The following is an 18,708-nucleotide window of genomic DNA, read 5'->3' on the forward strand; positions in this document are numbered from 1 at the left end:
TTGAATCTTCTCACTCCACCATCTTGATTAGGGTGGGTTTGGTATTTTTTTAAGGACAAACAGACTAATACAACAGAAATCTGATAACTGAAACAGACCCACGCTCTATGTTCACCTGATTTATTACAAGGTGCCATTGTAATGCAGTGGTAAAAGCTTGATCTTTTCAATAAAGCATGACCCCCTTCTTATGCCAGTGTGAAACCAATTTTACATGGGTCATATTCCTTATATGTGAAAGTTAAAACAATCAAACTTCAAGAAGAAAATAAAGGAGAATATTTTATGACCAAGGCCACTATTTATTAACAAGGACACAAAAGGCAGTAACCCTAAGGAACTTTGTAAAAATTACAAACTTTTCTTCATCAAAAGACACTATAAGAATAGTAAAATGTCAGCCACAAAGTGGGAGAAAATACCTGAAATATGTCTATCTAAAAAAGCACACACATCCTGAACAAATAAAAACTCCTATACATCAAAAAGAGAAAGAAAGAAACCCAATTTGTTAAAAAAAAAAAAAAAACAAAGGCAAAATAATTGAACAATCACCTAACAAAAGAAGACAACCAAAGCAGCAGCAGAATGTATTGGTCAACATCATTAGTCATCAGAGAAATATAAAACCACTATGAGATGCCACTGCATAACTGCCAGAATGGCTAGAACTTAAAAAATAAAGCAAGCGAAAATGCTGTGCAGGCTAGGTGTTGGTGGGAATGTGGGTAAGCTAAAAGTCTCTGCACTGTTGATGGCAATGTAATTTGTACAACTACTTAGTAAAACTATATTTGGGTGTATCTACTAAAGCTGAACATACCTTATGATGCAGGACTTTCATTCCTGGGTAATTACTCCAAGGAAATACTTACATATGAGCACCCTCCAAAGGGCATAAGGAAGTTCACAGCAGTATTAGTCACAATAACCAAAAAATGGAACCAACTCAAAGCCCCCTCAATTGTAGAGTATATAAATAAATCAGAATATAGTCATACAGTAGCTTATTATACAGGAATACAAATGAACTGTTGCTCCAAGAACAGAATAGGTGAATATCAAAAACAGAATATTGAGTGAAAGATTAAATTAGACACAAAAGGGAACCTACTGGATGATTCTTTTTATATAAATTAAAAAAATGACAAAACCAATCTATGTTCACAGATGTCAGATGACTGGAACAAATAAGGAGAGGGCTTCTAAGATCCCGTTTCTTTATGTGGGTACTGGTTACACAGGTGTGTTCACCAAATAAAACTTCATTGAGCCCTACACTAATGAGTTGTGCATTTTTTCTATCTATACATTTTAATTCAACACAACATTTACTTTTAAAAAGTTTTGACCAGTATTTTACACCCACACAAAGAAAAAAAGTATATGTGAAGTAATAGAACAGAATGGGGACTTTATTAGTATAGCATCTGATGATTTGATTACTCTTAAATTCCAGAGAAGAAAAAAGAAGTGAGAAAGTGGATTGAGAGAGAATTGAGAAATCTACTAATTGAGGAAGATTAGGATCTTCAAAATAAAAGCAAAATATCTCTAAATTGCATTTTTCTATTTAGATATAATTTTATATTACTATAAATATAATAACATGCTTTAAATATTAATTATTGGAAGATTTCAAGATTGTCTTTCAAAAATATTTTATAATAAAAAAGGCTTATAAAAATGTGATTTGAATGTTAATGATAAAGTCATAGAGTATGACTGTATAATTTTATGCAATATTTTGAAGCAGTTTCTTTGATAAAATAGAACTTATTAAATGTACTTCAGAAAAAGAATAATGAAAACTGTAGAAAGCTAGAGATTTCTTTTACCTCATCTTTCTAATATATTGGTTTTTTTTTTTCAATAACTTGGACATATTAAGTGCTCAAAAGGATCTTGTATGCTGGGTGGCATATATGGAAAAATACAGCAGGCATACAAAATTTATCATAGACAGGGCTTAGATAGCTAGGCTAAGAGGCAGAATTAGTTTGGGAAAAATGTATCTATCTGCATCATTTCAAATGTCCTTGAAGTGAGGGAAAATTCAACCTTTGTCACCACCAGCTTGTCGGCTTTAGACTCTTCAAATGCTCTTAATAAGAAAACTCAGTTATCAAGTGGTTGTTACATCCAGTGGGGTCAATCTGAGGATAATATTACAAGTTATTAAGGGCCTGCGATGAACCAGCCTCTTATACTAGGAACTGTCATGCAATATTTCTTTATTCTGGTTTGCTTAGTGCCAATTAAATGAGTTTTAGCACTGTCTTGGCTAACCAGATGTTACTGGAGCGCTGATGTTTATTTTATGGGTTTTTGTTTATGGATCTAAAGTCCAGCTAGCAAGTTTGTAAAGAGAAAGCTGCCTACATGCTTATCTCTTGCCCATAAGAAATTTGATTGTATATCCATTTCTCTGTTACTGCTGGCAGGGAATGCAGCACTTTTATTTCTGAGCATTGCCTGGTGAGCATGTGTCTCATCACCTGCAATTTATTTTCTGTTTGAAGGTTTGGGAACTTCCAACTGCTATGACTGTATGGAAACCCCCCAAATCTCATGTTATTCACTTAATAAATTCTATACACTTATCAAAAGAACAATTTAGAGTTCATTTTGAAAGATCATATGCATAACAAGTCAGACTACAACAAGAAGAGATGAAAGTACTGCTTAAACCACTAATTTGACTGAATTATTTTATCCTTGGCTCTGATGAAAGCTATTGCTCAACCCAGCCTTAGTTGATTTTTATGGATAAATAAAGATATACTGCTTTCTCTTGTGTTAAAAGTGTGTATTAGTTCTCAGAGGTCCAGTCATGTTTACTGAGCACCAACTAAGTGCCATATGATATTCTAAGAGCTAAGTGTGCAGCAACAAACAAAACAAAATTACCTTCTCTCACAGAGCTTGCATTCTAGTGGTTGTGCGTGGGTGCACATGTGCATGCATGCATGTCTGTGTAGCAGGGAAGAAAATAAATAATTTAAATAAGTAAAATATACAATATGGTAGAAAGTGATGTTTGTGGAGAAAAACAAAGCAGGCAGGGGATTATGAATCACATGTTGAGATTTTAAGCAGGCTGATCCATAAAGGCCTCCAAGATCACCGACGTTGGTGTGAGGATCTAGCAGCAGTGAGGGAGCTCTGAGTTTATCTGGAGGTCTGAGTTTATCTGGAGGTCCAGCGATTCCCCTTGAAGGCCTCTGGCAAAAATGTGTCAAGGGACAGTGAGGCTGTAGCAGAGTGAGCCAGGTGGAAAGTTACAACACACATGGTCAAAAAAGTAAGGGGTGGAGGGACAAAGTGCTCAGGCCATGGGTCATCGTTAGGACTTTGGCTTTACTCTGAATGGAATGGAAGCCATTGAGCAGAGACATGACATGATGTGATACACATTTTAACAGGAAAACTCTGGCTTCTGTGTTGAGAATGGGGGAAGTCATGGGAAGCACACACACTTATTTGAAGGTTAGTGCAAAATGCAGTCATTGTCACAACATATGAGGTCTTGGGCCCAGTTGGTAGCAGTGGAAGCTATATTCTGCATACATATTCCTCTATGTCTCATAACTTTTGTTGAAAACCCCTACCCCACCAGGAGGGGTGCTTATTATTCTTGGCTCATTTATTTTAGTGATTCACTGGATTATTTTAGGGAAGCCACCAGCCTCTGATGCCTCTGATGCTTGGATGTGCCCACAATCACCCAGGGGTAGCAGTGGTATTGTAGGGCTTTCTTCCTCTTTCCTGACCACAACTATGTGGCCAAACTCCATTAATTGAAGGCCGATTGCTCTGTTTTATCCAGCAATGCCCAAGGGCATAAATTGCTCTATAGAGGAATCCAATAAACTGTGAAGCCTTTGAAGGAATAGCTTCTGAGGTCAGGATGTTTGCTCAGACCCCAGGAGGGCTCCTGCCAGCTCTCTCAGTCCCTGCTTCTCTCCTCCAAATTTCCTTCCAAGCAACCTCCACTGTTCTTAAGAGAGCCCTTAGTCTTGCATTTCTCCATGATCTGTTGCAAATGAAGTCAGTTTCTTTGGGAAGAGATTAGGAGATATTTATTTTCAGCAAAAGCTCTGAGCCTTGGCTCTGGAGCTGGGGATGGGGGCAATGGCAAACTTCTCGCCGAGGGACACCCCAGTGTCACCAGGAGCCGAGTACTTGGTGGAGCTGGGAAGCATCCTGAGATTTTCTAGGCTTGCCTTTCCTGGTGTGGAACCTCCACCTCGGGAGCCAGGGCAAGGGCGATGGCAGCCCTAGTCACAGACCTGGTATTTTCAGCCCAGGGACAGCCTCTATCCTTGATGGGGCCCTAGTCACAGACCTGGTATTTTCAGCCAGGGACAGCCTCTATCCTTGATGGGGCCTGGGCAGAGGGAGCCCCCAACTCTCAAACTCATTTACACAGAGTTTTGCCTTAGCAAGTTCCTGGGGGCAGGATGAGAGAGTGGACTCCTGCTTCTCCTGGGAAGAAAGTCTTCTGGCTGGGAGCCCTGTGTTCATGGCTACAGCAGCCTGCAGTGGAGTCTGTGACTTGCTGAGCTGGGGAGCATGGAGGGAACACGGGTGTTGGTTCAAATACCACAGACTCTTGCCATTTTACTGAATTTTTATAGATATTCTTGAATAGGTTTTTCTTCATTGCTGTTTGTCCTTAGGACCATTTCTGGAAGCTTTAAATAGTTGGTTTTAAAATTAATTGTCACCAATTTTACTATCAGCAGGTCAGCAGCGCTCCTTGTGCTGTCATAACAGAAGTGGATCTTGACCTGAGCCTATATAACTCTTAAATATTTCAGGCATGGAGAAGAGGAAAACCAAGCCATGCAGAGAGGTCCATTAGATTTTACATGAATTTTTGCAAAAAAGGGAACATTGATTCTGCTTATCCAGACAGAGAGAGAGAAACCAAGTGTAGCAAGGAGTATCTGTGAAGAGGTCCATAGTGTAGATGAATTAGATCCATGACTCAGATACACAGGTAGGAGGTATGTGTCAGTTAAAACTGGAGAACACTGGGCCATGCCTAGTGTTGAGAAAAATCAGCATGGTCTCTATTTTCACTAAATTCACAGTCTAGCACAAAAGCCAGCCATAAATTAAATCACCAGTGAGGTCTATTAACACAAACTGTGATAAATGCTCTAAAGAATGATAGTCCAGTTTAATCTCAAAGGTTTGGGAAGGTTTACATAAAGATCTGAAGTATACTTGAATGGGTATTTATCAGGTTAAATATTTCATGGGGGTAGTACAAAGGTAAGAAAACATTTAAAAATAAACAAGGCTTAATTCTCCCTGCTGAAGGGAGCAGACTTCCTCTTCCCTCTCATCTCTTAGTATTTACTTCAGAAAACCTGTATTTGTAAATTCTTTCACTGTCCTTTGGATAGGTGATCAAGGAAGATAAGGTCTCTCTCTCTCCCAATTTCCTGGAAAGAAATTAGCATAATTCCCAGGAGGTGGTTGTATCACTTAGCCACATAAAAAGGATGAGCTCTCTTTCTATATTTGCAATCTTTTTGCATCTTGCCTGTGATGCATCACATTCTAGTTTAATGCTTATTCAATAATATATTTTTTTCCTTTTTCTTCTAACTTTGGGGAGATGTTTTCTGGGTTGGGAGAAGATTTTGTTTTTAATTATATTTCCCCAACAATAGAAAGAAAAACAGTCTAAGGAAAGTGCTTAATGCAAGAAGTAGGGCAATATTCAAAATAATTGATATATTAGTAGTGAAGTAATCAATGATATTGTTCAAGGGCGATATCTGGCAGAATCTCATAGTCTAAATTCTAGACTTGAGAACAAGGATTGTGGTCTTCCTCCCATGATACATGATGAACAAAAGAATTTTAAGTTTGGGAGTATCAAGCTTTCATTTGTTCTTAATTAAAAATTACTCTGGTTAATTGTGATTGGAAGGAAATGAGGGTTCCTTAGAAAGTTAGAAGGCTACTGAGGAAGTCAAGAAAAGGGATGATGATGAGGATGGTGGCAACAGACATGGAGAGAAGATTAAAGCCTTTTAGGAGACCGAGCCACTTGTAAAACTTGAAGGAGACAGAAATGCAAGAAATTTCAAGCATGGTCTATCAGTACTATAATTAAGAAGTAAAAGAACAAAACAAAAGAAAAAACAAGAATTAACACACTGTTAGTAAAAGAGACAAAAATAGAATGAAAATAATATGCACTTTAGAAAAGTAAGAGTATTATCAGAGACCTAAGTAATCATGTTTCACCACTCTATGCCAATGACTCAATTCCATTAATTTTGATAGAATTATTTAATTTTAAGTGTATTTAGAGTGGCAGGCAATTGCATTTTCATAAGCTAATCAGCATCTGACAATTTATGACTTGTAAGGAAATCTCAGACTTCACTTTACATGAAAATCACTGAATCAATTTCTCAATAGACTAAGAAAAAAAAGGGTGTTATCCAAGAGAAAAAGCAGAGATGTGCATAATCAGATTTCTCTATAGACATTCTGATTGAATTGCTCTGTTTTGAATATAACAAAATCAGAGATAGAGAAATTGATTACAGAATATCTAAATTGTTACCAGTTTGGAAAGAAGTAATGCATATAAGAGAAGACAGAATCACAGAAAATCAATTCTCCATTTCAATTTGTCATCTAAATCATATTTTTGATTACTATTATCAGAGATCTGTGTATAAATTACTTTACAAAGACATTTCTGAAAACTTAGAACAACACCAGTTTGTCTTTTCATGCACATCGAGAGGGAGTCCTACATGAATAATAAACTTAACCTCTTTGGCTTCCATTTCCAGATCAAGCAAGTTAAATTAAAGTAGATGAGACAGCATTTTTATAAGTGATTTGTAGATCCTGGTTCTATTCTGTCACAAGACCTTCTTTCAAAGCAATCGGGGCAACAAAAAAGTTTAGCAGTGTTGAGTACTCATGCCTACCCTAAGGGTATTAGCTTTAAGGTAATCATCCAGAAATAAGGATCTTTGTTGAATTTGCCTTATAACTGAACCAGAAAAATGAACTTGAACTCTAAGAAATTCACTTTAAGTCATCAATGTGATCAGAATCACCACTAAGCCTGCTACTTCTAACATTTGCAGCACTGAAGGGTGATAAAAATACAAAACAGGACAAAGACACTGCAAAAAGCAATTTCAAAGGCACTCACGTATATCTGATTGTTCCCAAAGCGCTTCTGAATTTCATAAAGCAGACTGCTGTCATTGAGTTCACTGAGCGTTGACAGGTCATCATTTGGAGCAGGAGGCATTAGTTTGACCTGGTGGGGAAAAATAAGCATAATCAATTCTAATTGCTTTCCAATCAACTTTCTTCACAGTTGGATGTTCCATTTTCAATCACATCAAAAGTTTAAAGACTACATAAGTCTGAAACTGTTATTAAAAGATGAAATGGTTCACTTAAAAGGAAAAAAATTCAATAGCACAAGGAGAAATGCATTCAGATGAGAATTTCTGTTTGACACCATGAGTGTGTGCACCCACTCACACAAACACACACTCCCCAAATGTTACCATATGTCATTCAAAGTCGTTAAGTGTGTCAAAATCATTTCAGCTTGTTGACGCTTCCTTTCTCCCACTTATAATTCAAACAGTTTTGTAGTATATTGCTTCCTTTGCAAGGCTGGCAGCTGAAAAGCTAATGTATATGTAGTATTGCCAAAGCTTAAGGCGGAACTTTTTACATTACTATTGTTGACAGGGTAAGGAAGGAATGTACATGGAATTTAGTTTCTGCATACAGGTTTGACTGGATTTTAAAAAGAAATTCCAGGTCTTTGGCTTGAGCATTTTTATTTTACTCTGTATTACTTTTAAGGTTAATGTGGCCATGAGAGTAAGATAACATTGTCTAAAGAAAAAAATTGTTCACTTTTCAATTTTTACACAATGACAGTTTAAAAACTGGACACTATTTCAAATTTTTAGAAAGATGATTTTGTATTATTTACTCAGATGAAATTCTATCATCTTCAGGTTAAATACGGGAAATCTTTAGTTTTATGTATTCAAGATATAGTCTAAAACATATACATTTGGTATTTCAACATGACAGCACTGGTTTCCTCATGCCAAACACAGAGCAGTCATAAAGTACAAGAATATTGTTATCAATGTCCCTTTGAGTTAATTGATGCTCCTAGTAAATGTTTAATAACAGCAAATTTATTTATTAATTGCATATACTATTGCTGAATAATTTGAACTTAAATATTACTCTTTATCAATTAAATGTTTAGAGAGGGAAAAATACTACACCTTTAAAAAAGTAAATTTAGAACTGTTCTGACATTAGTGAATATTTTCCAAAATGTGTTTTTTCCTAAGCATTCATGAAGTCAGTACATTGTTGTCCCAGATTGTTCCTAAGCCTAATGCATTAATAACAAAAACTCAAATTCTTTATTGGAAATTTCAAAAAGTCAGAAGAATGGTTTATTATGTATACCAGTTGGCAGAGTCATGGAAGTAGTTTCTCTGGTATTGGAGAGAAAACCATTTCTGTAAGTAGGAAACATAATATTGTGATAACAGCATGTTTTTTTATTAAAAAATAATTTTTTGAAATATTTCAGACCTTGGAAGTATCAAGAACAAGCCTTCCCTCCTCCCTCCCCACCTTCTCCATGGGAGAAGAATTAAAATTAAAGTAGTGATAAATGTCTTTGGTCTTATCCTTAAATGAAGAACTAATGGTCTTCACATTCTGAATGCTTGAAAATTAAAGCTCATCTCAGTCTAAGATACCAATTATTTGTATTCCTCTGGGTGAATTCCAAGCTATGAGATCTTGAACATTTTTCTTTCTTAACCTCACTAAACTAAGCCTCTTTCAGTTCTGGTTTATGAGTTATGATAAATAAGAGTATGTATCTCATAGGGTGGTTGTGAGAATTAAATTTATGTGGAGGACTTGACACACAGTCTGCTCTTGGCTAGGTAGACAAGAGATCCTTTGTTAGTTAGTTAGCAACACATCTAGAAAGGACCTTGGACAGCAATAATAAACTTCTGCAAACTTTCCTTACGTTCTGCCTTTGGAGGAGGGGAACGAGGAGGCCGCGTGAGGACGGTTCTGGATGTGCCTCTGCTGCTCTCAGCGAAGATGTTCAGCTTTAATCTGCTTTCGGAATTGGGTTTTTTTAATCACATATTTCTTTTTGAGGAAGATTCTGCTATCAAATAATAATTTCTGAAAGTCTGAAATTCATTGATACAATTCAACATCCTTAATTAAGTGATGAAGCAGTTGAGGCCCAGAGAGGCTGGATGTTTTGCCCAGAGTCACACAGCTCATGAATCAGAAGCAGAATCTGGGATAATAACCATTAGTATCAGTGCAGGAATTCTAGAAGATAGTGAATAAATCTGATAGCATATAGGTAATAATTTGTCAGTTTTTCCTTCCTAATTGTGCTGGTTAATTTTATATGTCAACTTGGCGATGTTTGAGGCTCAGTGGTTTTGTCACACACTTGCCTGCTTGTTAATGTGAGGGTATTAGGAGATGGGATTTAAATCTAGAATCAGTTGATCACTTTTAAGATTGATAAACAAAGCAGATTGCCCTCAGCAATAGGAAGTCTCCTCTTCCAATCAGTTGGAGGTCTTAAAAGCCAGAACTAAGGATTTCAGAGGTCAGAAGAGGAATTTGGACTCAACTTCAGCATGGGGTCCTGTCAGAATTTCCAGCCAGCCAGTTTCTTCTGGGGAATTCTAGTAAACAATGGAGAAATCTGATAGCATATATTGACTACTTTGCCGATTTTGTCTTGCTAGCCTACTCTTTGCCAGGCTTTGCACTAGTGATTTAGTATAAAGATGGATTAAAAAGGAAGGTGGTCTCTTACCTCAGAGTGTTTACAGTTCATGGACCCCTGTGCCTCCAAAACATGGTGTTGACTCCTGCCTGCCACAGTCCCCTTGTCCAGCTGTCCTGGACTCTGGCCTAAACATGACATGCACCCCCAGGTGGCTGCAGCTGGGCTCTCCTGTTCTAACTCCAGGGCCCTGCCACCCTACATTCCAGCATGGTGGGTGTCAGGGGTGGACTGGCTCCAGAAGGTTCCCTTCTCTTGGTCCCAGGCCACGCCGCCACCATGCACCTCAGCTCTGGGAGCCAGGCCCTCTGCAGACACCCCCATCCCAGATGCACTGTAGGTGCCCAGGGGCAGCCATGCCAGCAGCGGGTAGGATTTGGAAGAAGGTCCCCGTGGCTTCCCCCTCAAGCTTGCTGGTGCAGCTCCAGATCAGATCTGCCTGCTGCTCAGCCCTTCTAGGCTGTGCCTTGTCCTGTCCCAAGCAGCTGGCCCATAAATGTGTCCTCCAGGGCCAGTCTGAGGAGGAGCCTTTGCTGGTGGTGTCGGGGTGAGAGGGTTCCAGTCATGTCTACCTCCATGTGGCCCCAGCACAGAGGGTGCCTTGGAAGGTAGGGTTGACAGATGGAAGCCTCCTGGGGCCAGACACCCAAAGGGGGACAGCCGGAGCGGGCAGGGACCCCACTCCCTGGCAGGTGCCAGCTCTACACAGCCCCATGTCCCACTGGCTCCCGGAACCCCCCTCCCCCTCCAGGGCTCCTCATGCTGGCTGAGGGGCCACCCACCCCCTTCATAAAAACAGTAGCTCTTTGTATGTGGGAGAGGATTATCCAAGGGCAGGGGGAAAGTGTGGTAAAGGCCCTAACAGGGGAAAGATATTGATGTGATGGAGGCGCTAAAAGTTTGCTCCTGTGGCTAGAGAGGGAGAAAAATGGCAGATGATGCTGGAGATGTAGGCAAAGACATGTAGGCCATGGAAAAATGATGTTTAATTCCAAAGGGAATGGAAAATTGTTGAAGAGGTTTAAGCAATGGTATGACATGCTCAGTTCACATTTCTAACCTATTATTCTGGAAGCATGGGAAGGGAGAGGGTGACAGTGGTAAAACCAGTCAAGAAGCTCAAATAATGGTGGCTCAATGAGGGGGCTGAAGATAAGGAGAGATAGATTGGATTCATTCTATTTACAAGACAGAGGAGCTACCATACTCACATGTGTTCTACTAAATATACTTGATTTACTACTTAGGGTTCATTTAGCCAAGATTGAAGGTTTTATGTATCGATGGACAACTTTACTGTATTACAAGGTCACAAACTCTATCCCAAACCAGAACATCTGGATTGTTTGTCCTTGGATATAAAAAGAATCTGGAAAATTAGTGCAAATGGATTAGTATGAAGAGCCTAGAAATGAAAAGACTATCGGCAAAAGTCTTTATATAGAGAAATACATGTAAGGGGAATTTGCCACTAATTTAAGGATGGATGTAACATCCTTTCTTTCTAATACCTTTGCAAATTAACAAAAACTAATACATGCACATACATAAATATTCATGCATATATATATTGTAATTCAATAATATGATTGCAATAACTTTGAAAAGTGCAAGAATAAGACAAAAATTACCAGCAAGTTGGCATATATATCTTTAACTCTGCAAGTAATCACAAAAAGGAGAAAATTCAAGAGTAAGATTTTTTTCTTCAAAAGTAAATCATTTCATACCTGTGATAATAAAATTCCTCTTAAAGCCACGACTCTAATGATCTCAATGTAAATTTTGGTTTGCACATTTAGAAAAAGGATGAAGAGTACTAACAACCAGTCCGCATTGGTTCTGACGAGTCTGAAACAGCTATCAGACATCTCATTAGTGTGCTGGAGGATCCTCTTTTTAAGCAGCACAGCTGATACATGGGCTAGAGAAAGTATTAGGCTGACATTAAAAAGTGAAGACTTCCTTGCTTTTGCTTTTTTATAGTAATGGATTGTGACAATTCAGTGTTTGACCAGATCAAGGGAAGAATTCCTTGCATTTGTCATGCCAAGATTCCAAAATGATCAGGAATGAAGCTTTGATAATCAATCAATTTTAAGCAACATCATCAAAGGGACGTATTCTTTATAAAGATTTCAAAAGCCATGTGAAAGCTGGTATCAAGCAGAAAGAGAAAGAAAAGTACATCTATGAATATATTATAGTTGTAGTCTCAATAGTGTATACTGCCAATGACTACCAAACAATCATAATAACAGTAAAACAGGTATTTGATGAGTATTTGAAAAGTTTAACATCCTGTCTGGGATTGACCATTATGGTGTTTATGAACATAAATTTATCCCACAAAAGGAGAGATCTAGAACACAAAATAGACATTATTCAGATTAGAAGGTCAGGAAGGACTTGGGAGAGACTTTTTGAGAAATACTTCAAGATCCAAAGGGAATTGAACTGTAGGAAACACTCTGAATTCACTGACTCCATGTCTCCACCATTTCAACAATGCTCTGAGTACTCTCAGTTCTACTGGTGTTTGGTTGGTTTTTGTTTTGCTTTGTTTTTTGGTCTTTTCATTTGTTTGTGGTTTTTCTCTCTGAGAGCCTGGTAGTGATAAAAGAAAAACTTTCCAATAACATTAAATTTAGAATCCCACAACTTTATTGATTCACGAATTAGGCAGCATCCTGTCAGAAAGTGGAAGGGAGCTACAGCAAGGGGGTGAAAGGGGGAAGCTCATATGTGGAACCAGAAAAGGAAATGTTCTGATTGGCTGACATGAAGTTTCCATTTTACATAGGAGGGTCTTACAAAGTGGGGAGCTCTGGTGTGCTTGTTCATGCTGATAAGCTAACTCTACTGGACAGAAACTAGTTTTAACACCAGGTGTTGCTAACCGCAACCCTGTAGGATATGTTCCATTTTCTCAGAAAACTTTGGCTGGTCAATTGTTTTGTTTTGTGGAAAAGTCCTCTTCAGAAAGGTGGGCTGGTGGCCATTTTATTTTACTTAACAGTAGTTTGGTAAATACATATCCAGGGACTAGAATTTCAATGAGTAAAAGAGAAATGGTCTGACAAATGGAATAAGGGGAATAAGGGCAAAAGGATCTTGGAATAAAGCAGTTTAGGTGGAAACAAACAAAAAAAATGGATAAATAAAGAATAAAAGAGGGAGGTGTTAGGTTTTTCGATTAGAAGAGAAGAGACCAAAACTTGATCAAAGGATCTGGATTGTCCAGCCATGCATGGGTGGGCTAAAGCCTAAGATGGTGACAGCCCTGAGCCAAGGGCACAGTAGGATTTATACAGAAGGGTTGGCAGAAGTTCTTTGTCCATGGATGAGGAGCTGGCAAGTCTAGGTTTGCAATTTCTCTGTGGCTACTTTGGGGAAGGGGGGTAGTTGGCAGGTTATCATTGGCTGGCTTTGGAGCAGGAACTTGGGAGTGGAAAAGTTTAAAATTTTAAATATTATCACACACTTGCAGAATTCCTAAGGTCAGGGGTGGGGTGAGAGCCCAGGGCCTAAGCCTAACAGGAGGTATAATGAAAAACTAGGTGTCTGCAATGGTAGTAAGAGGTAAAGATCGACAATGTGTAAAATATTTGACTAAGCTTTCCAAAGCTTAAGCATCATGCTTAGAAAGCATAACTGGTTTTTCCTGCTTTTGTTATTTGTTAGAAGTTTTTATTAGAAACTGAAATCGATCAGGTCCTTTCACTTACTATTCCATTGCTTGGCTGAGCATTTAGGTGGGTTTGTGTACATGCACATTGGTGCGTATATGGGCCAGGAAAAGGGAATTCTTAACAATCTCAGAAATTCCTATATTGTATACGCAGTGGTGGAATGCAAACTTCCTCTCGTAGTTGTAGAACTTTGTACAAGTCAGCAGGGCTATGGAATATGAACCAGGGAGTTAATGTGATATCGTAGAAAGAGCACTGGTTGTGGAGTGATGGAAACATTATGATTCCAGGCAATTTTCTTAAATTTCTTGAGTCCAAGCTTGTTCAACTATTCAGATGACTGATATCTTCCTCACAGTGTATATGTGAGAATTAAGATAATTAAAGTAAAGCATTTTTAAGCTTTGACATGTTGCCCATTATAAAGAATTATTTTGTATTATTATTTTTCAAAATCTGCATTTACATTGAAAAAAAAAGCCTGGTGGATAGGTTGACTGGAATTATATTAATTAATCTGGTAAAGGCTAAAGGTTAATATATAGTCAGGCTATACAAATAATAACAATAAAAATAATAAATGCATGTTATTGAGTTTTTACTCTGATTTTGGTTAATTGTATTGTAATTATAGCCCTCGTGTCTGGTTATCCTCACAACAACCCCAAGAGGTTGGGACCATGTACTTATTTTACAGATGAGTCTTAGTGAGGTTAAGTCATTGCCCAGAGTCATAGAGCTCCTGGAGAGCAGACCTGAAACTTGAACAGAGCAAATCTGTGTGACTCCAGAGCCCTTTCTCTTTACTCCAGGCTAACATGCTGTCCTAGTTTGCTAATGCTGCGGAATGCAAAACACCAGAGATGGATTGGCTTTTATAAAATGGGGGTTTATTTCACTACACAGTTACAGTCTTAAGGCCACAAAGCGTCCAAGGTAACACCTCAGCAATCGGGTACCTTCATTGGAGGATGGCCAGTGGCATCCGGAAAACCTCTGCTAGCTAGGGAGGCAGCTGGAGTCTGCTCCAAAGGTCCGGCCTCAAAACGGCTTTCTCCCAGGACGTTCCTTTCTAGCAAGCTTGCTTCTCTTCAAAACATCACTCCCAGCTGCACTGTTAGTCTCCTCTCTCTGAGTCAGCTCATTTATATAGCTCCACTGATAAAGGCCCACCCTGAATGGGTGGGGCCACGCCTCCATGGGAACATCTCATCAGAATCATCTCCCACAGCTGGCTGGGGCACATTCCAAGCAAATCCAACCATCACCAAAACGCCTGCCCCACACAAGACCACAAAGATAATGGCATTTGGGGGACACAATACACTCAAACTGGCACACATGCCCTCAACAAATGGAATAAAGGATTGACCTGAAATTCAAGCTTGAATTAAATTTATTTATTTTATTTTATTTTTATCCAAAGATAAGCTTTTTATTTTTCTTGAAAGGGCATGTACATTTTTTATTTTTTAAGTGCAATTTTATTGAGATATTATTCATATAACATGCAATCTGAATTTAATTTAAATAAAAATTTTCTAGAAGAGAGAGAGGAAGGGAGAAAGGGAAGGAGTTAAGAAGTGAGGAGATTAGGAGGATAATGCAAAAGGGCACGGTAGGGGAGGAAAGAAAGGGAGGAAAAAAGGGAAGGGAAGGAAGAAAGTCTTGAACTTTTTAAGCAATTTAAGAAAGTTCTATGTTTTCAGAGATAACATAAAAGCAACTGTTAATTTTGGTGGCTATCAGAATCAAAAAAGTTTAAATCAAGGTTTGAATATACATTTCCACAGTTACCATTTGATAAGATCTACATTTTATAAACATATGGAGGCAGCAAGACTAAGCAGATTTTATTTTCTTTTATCTTCTTCTTAAATACTCCTTTTTAAAATGTTAATCAGAATAGTATTGTTTTCCACAGCCTGGCTCTGAATTGTGACTGTGTAATTCAGTCAGTAGAGAGTGCTGCTCCTGGCCTAGAGAGAATCATCTGTGGACCTCATGGCCAAGAATACATGAATTCATGATGCACACTATGGGAGATATGGGTGAGATATTAGATTAATAATGAATGAACATAAACCCTGGAAAACAGCCATTCCCTCTTTAATAAAAAATAGATAAAACATGATTACAATTACTTTTAATATCTAGAATACAGTTTTTAAAAGCTTAAAAACCAAAAAAGTAATTCCACAAAGATTACACTTGTCATTCTCATGTGGATAATTACTTATCATTTTTAAAAAGTATTTTTTGTGCTTTAGAAACATCTTGCTAAATCATCAGACTAAAGCAATCGATTTGCTGAACAGAAATTGTTTTGACTCCACAGGAGGAAAAGTCCCAGCATGTGGATGAAAGTATTGACCTGTTTGCCATTCTATAATTAAATAATTATCATATTTTACTTCTGCTAAACTCAAACACATAATTAATGATTTAGAAACAAATTATGAGATAAATACCCACAACATTTGAAAGCAGTGACATGAACAGACATTTGTACACTGGATGTTCATAGCAACATTGTTCACAATTGCCAAGAGATGGAAACAATCCAAGTGTCCTTCAACAGATGAGTGGATAAACAAGATATGGTAGATTCATACTATGGAATACTATGCAGAAATAAAAAGCAACAAGGTCCTGAAACATATAGCAACATGGATGAACCTTGAAGAAATAAGTCTGAGTGAAATAACTCAGACACAAAAGGAACAATACTGTATGTTACCACTTCTATGAACTATCTGAACAAGGTAAAATCAATGTCTTATAATATAAGAAAATTGGGGATAGACAGTAGCTAGTGAGGGGGAATGATAATGTACTATGTTCAGATATGTTAATTATGTCAATGACGGTGAATTCAAAGGTATGGTAATGGATAGGGGTGACCATTGTTTGTTAATGAGATTATAAGTATCAAAGCTACACTGAAGGCAAATAGTAATGAAAGGGGTTATTTAAAGGCACATTTCTCACAGATCAGCACCACAAATATAGATAGGAGTTTGCATGATATACTTTGAAGGTATGAAACTGGTACAGAGAGTTGACAACAGAAGGGTATATGAGAAAAATCTACATATTGCATACTAGGGATTATTAATAGGAATACCATACTAGTATTTCACAAATAATTAAGGGCTGACAAGAGATACGAGCTGTTTTGGGTAATGAGAATTGTTCAAAATGGAGAGTGATGAGGATTGTACAACTAAGTGATTATAATGTCAGATATGAATGGATTATCGTGGATATAACATATGCTATGTGAATTTACATGAACTTAGGAACCTCCTACTTTATAAGTCAAGCCCTGATACTGAAGCTTTTCTCATCACTCAGTAAATGGGCCAGAGTAGCACACCTAAATGAGGAATATGTTGTCTTCAAAACCCAAAGAGGCCAACTAAGCGTTGTGCCTCTTTTTTGGCCATAGGGGAGGCCAGACGCAACAGCTTATCCTTCACCTTAGAAGGGATATTTTGACATGCCCCACACCACTGGATACCCAGAAATTTTACTGAGGTGGGAGGCCCCTGTATTTCGGTTGGATTTATCTCCCATCCTCTGACACACAAATACCTTACCAACAAATCTACAATAGTTGCTACTTCTTGCTCACTAGGTCCAATCAACATGATATCATCAATGTAATGGACCAGTGTGATGTCTTGTGGGAGGGAGAAATGAACAAGAACCTTAAGGACCATATTATGACATGGGGCTAGAGAGTTGATATACCCCTGAGGTAGCACAGTGAATGTATACTGCTGGTCTTGCCAGCTGAATGCAAACTGTTTCTGGGGGTCCTTATTAACAGCTATTGAGAAAAGAACACTTGCCAGATCAGTAGCTGCATACCAGGTACCAGGGGATGTGTTGATTTGCTCAAGCAATGCTACCACACCTGGAACAGCAGCTGCAATTGGAGTCACCACCTGGTTAAGCTTATGATAATCCACTGTCATCCTCCAAGACCCATCTGTTTTCTGCACAGGCCAAATAGGAGAGTTGAATGGGGATATGGTGGAAATCCCCATCCCTGCATCCTTCAAGTCCTTAAGAGTGGCATTAATCTCTGCAATCCCTCCAGGAATTCAGTATTGCTTCTGGTTTACTATTTTGCCAGGCAGGGGCAGTTCTAGCAGCTTCCACTTGGCCTTTCCCTCACTCCACAAGTCAGGGAACCAATGTGAGGATTCTGCCAGTTGCTAAGTATGTCTATTCCAATTATGAATTCCAGAACTGGGGAAATAACCACAGAGTGGGTCCACTGTGACCTGAGCTAAAACTCCATCGATCACCTGATCTCCATAAGCCCCAACTATGACTGGTGGACCAGAGTGATGTTTTTGGGTCTCCTGGAATTAATGTCACTTCTGAACCAGTGTCTAATAATCCCCAAAATATCTGATCATTTCCTTTTCCCCAATGCACAGTTATCCTGGTAAAAGGCCTTAGGTCCCCCTGGGGAAGGCTGGGAGGAAGATTAACAGCATAAATTTTTGGCAGTGTAACAGGGTCCTTCCCCAAGGGTACCCGGCCTTCCCCTCATTCAAGGGGTTCTGGGTTTGTAAACTGTCTCAAATCTGGGAAATGATTGAGGGGCCGTGACTCTCTGTTTTTGTAATTCAAGGTAGACTTTTGTTTATTTGACCTAGAATTCTTATGCTTAGACAGAACAAATGAGAATTTAGTAGACTGCCCATCTATTTTACTTCTAGGTACTCCAAGATCCATTAGCTAACACCATAAGTCTCTGCGAGTCAGATTATTTTGACTGCTGCTTTAGCCTGTTTTCCATTATGGTAGCACACCCACCTTGTCTTTGAAGATTAACTGCTGCCACATGGCTTCTGCCAACTTGGGATCCAGTTATCCCCATTGTGTTTAAGGATTCCAGCTCAGTGACAGCAGTTCCCACATAATATCTGACCTACAGAGAAGGGCAACTGCAGAGCTCTTCAGGGATGATGGCGCTAGTCTCACAAATTTATTCCTCACAGTCCTGGTAAAAGATGTGTCCTCTCGACATTCCAGGGGTGTGTAAGCAGGTCTTCCAGGGCAGTTCTGACCTCAGGTAATGTCAGCCACCTTTTGATCCATGTTTTAGCCAACCACCCA

The 18,708-nt window shown here is 38.6% G+C and overlaps 1 protein-coding gene across 1 annotated transcript in view; it reads right to left on the reverse strand.

Annotated features, from left to right (window-relative positions):
* MYO16 (myosin XVI) overlaps positions 1-18,708 on the reverse strand; it is a 580,757-nt gene that overhangs the window by 325,405 nt on the left and 236,644 nt on the right. The window contains exon 11 of the mRNA XM_037800457.1: positions 7,202-7,312. Coding sequence (XP_037656385.1) covers positions 7,202-7,312 — 111 coding nt within the window. The remainder of the gene's footprint in view (positions 1-7,201; positions 7,313-18,708) is intronic.

This window comes from Choloepus didactylus, chromosome 12 (assembly GCF_015220235.1).
Source record: "Choloepus didactylus isolate mChoDid1 chromosome 12, mChoDid1.pri, whole genome shotgun sequence".
NCBI lineage: Eukaryota > Metazoa > Chordata > Mammalia > Pilosa > Megalonychidae > Choloepus > Choloepus didactylus.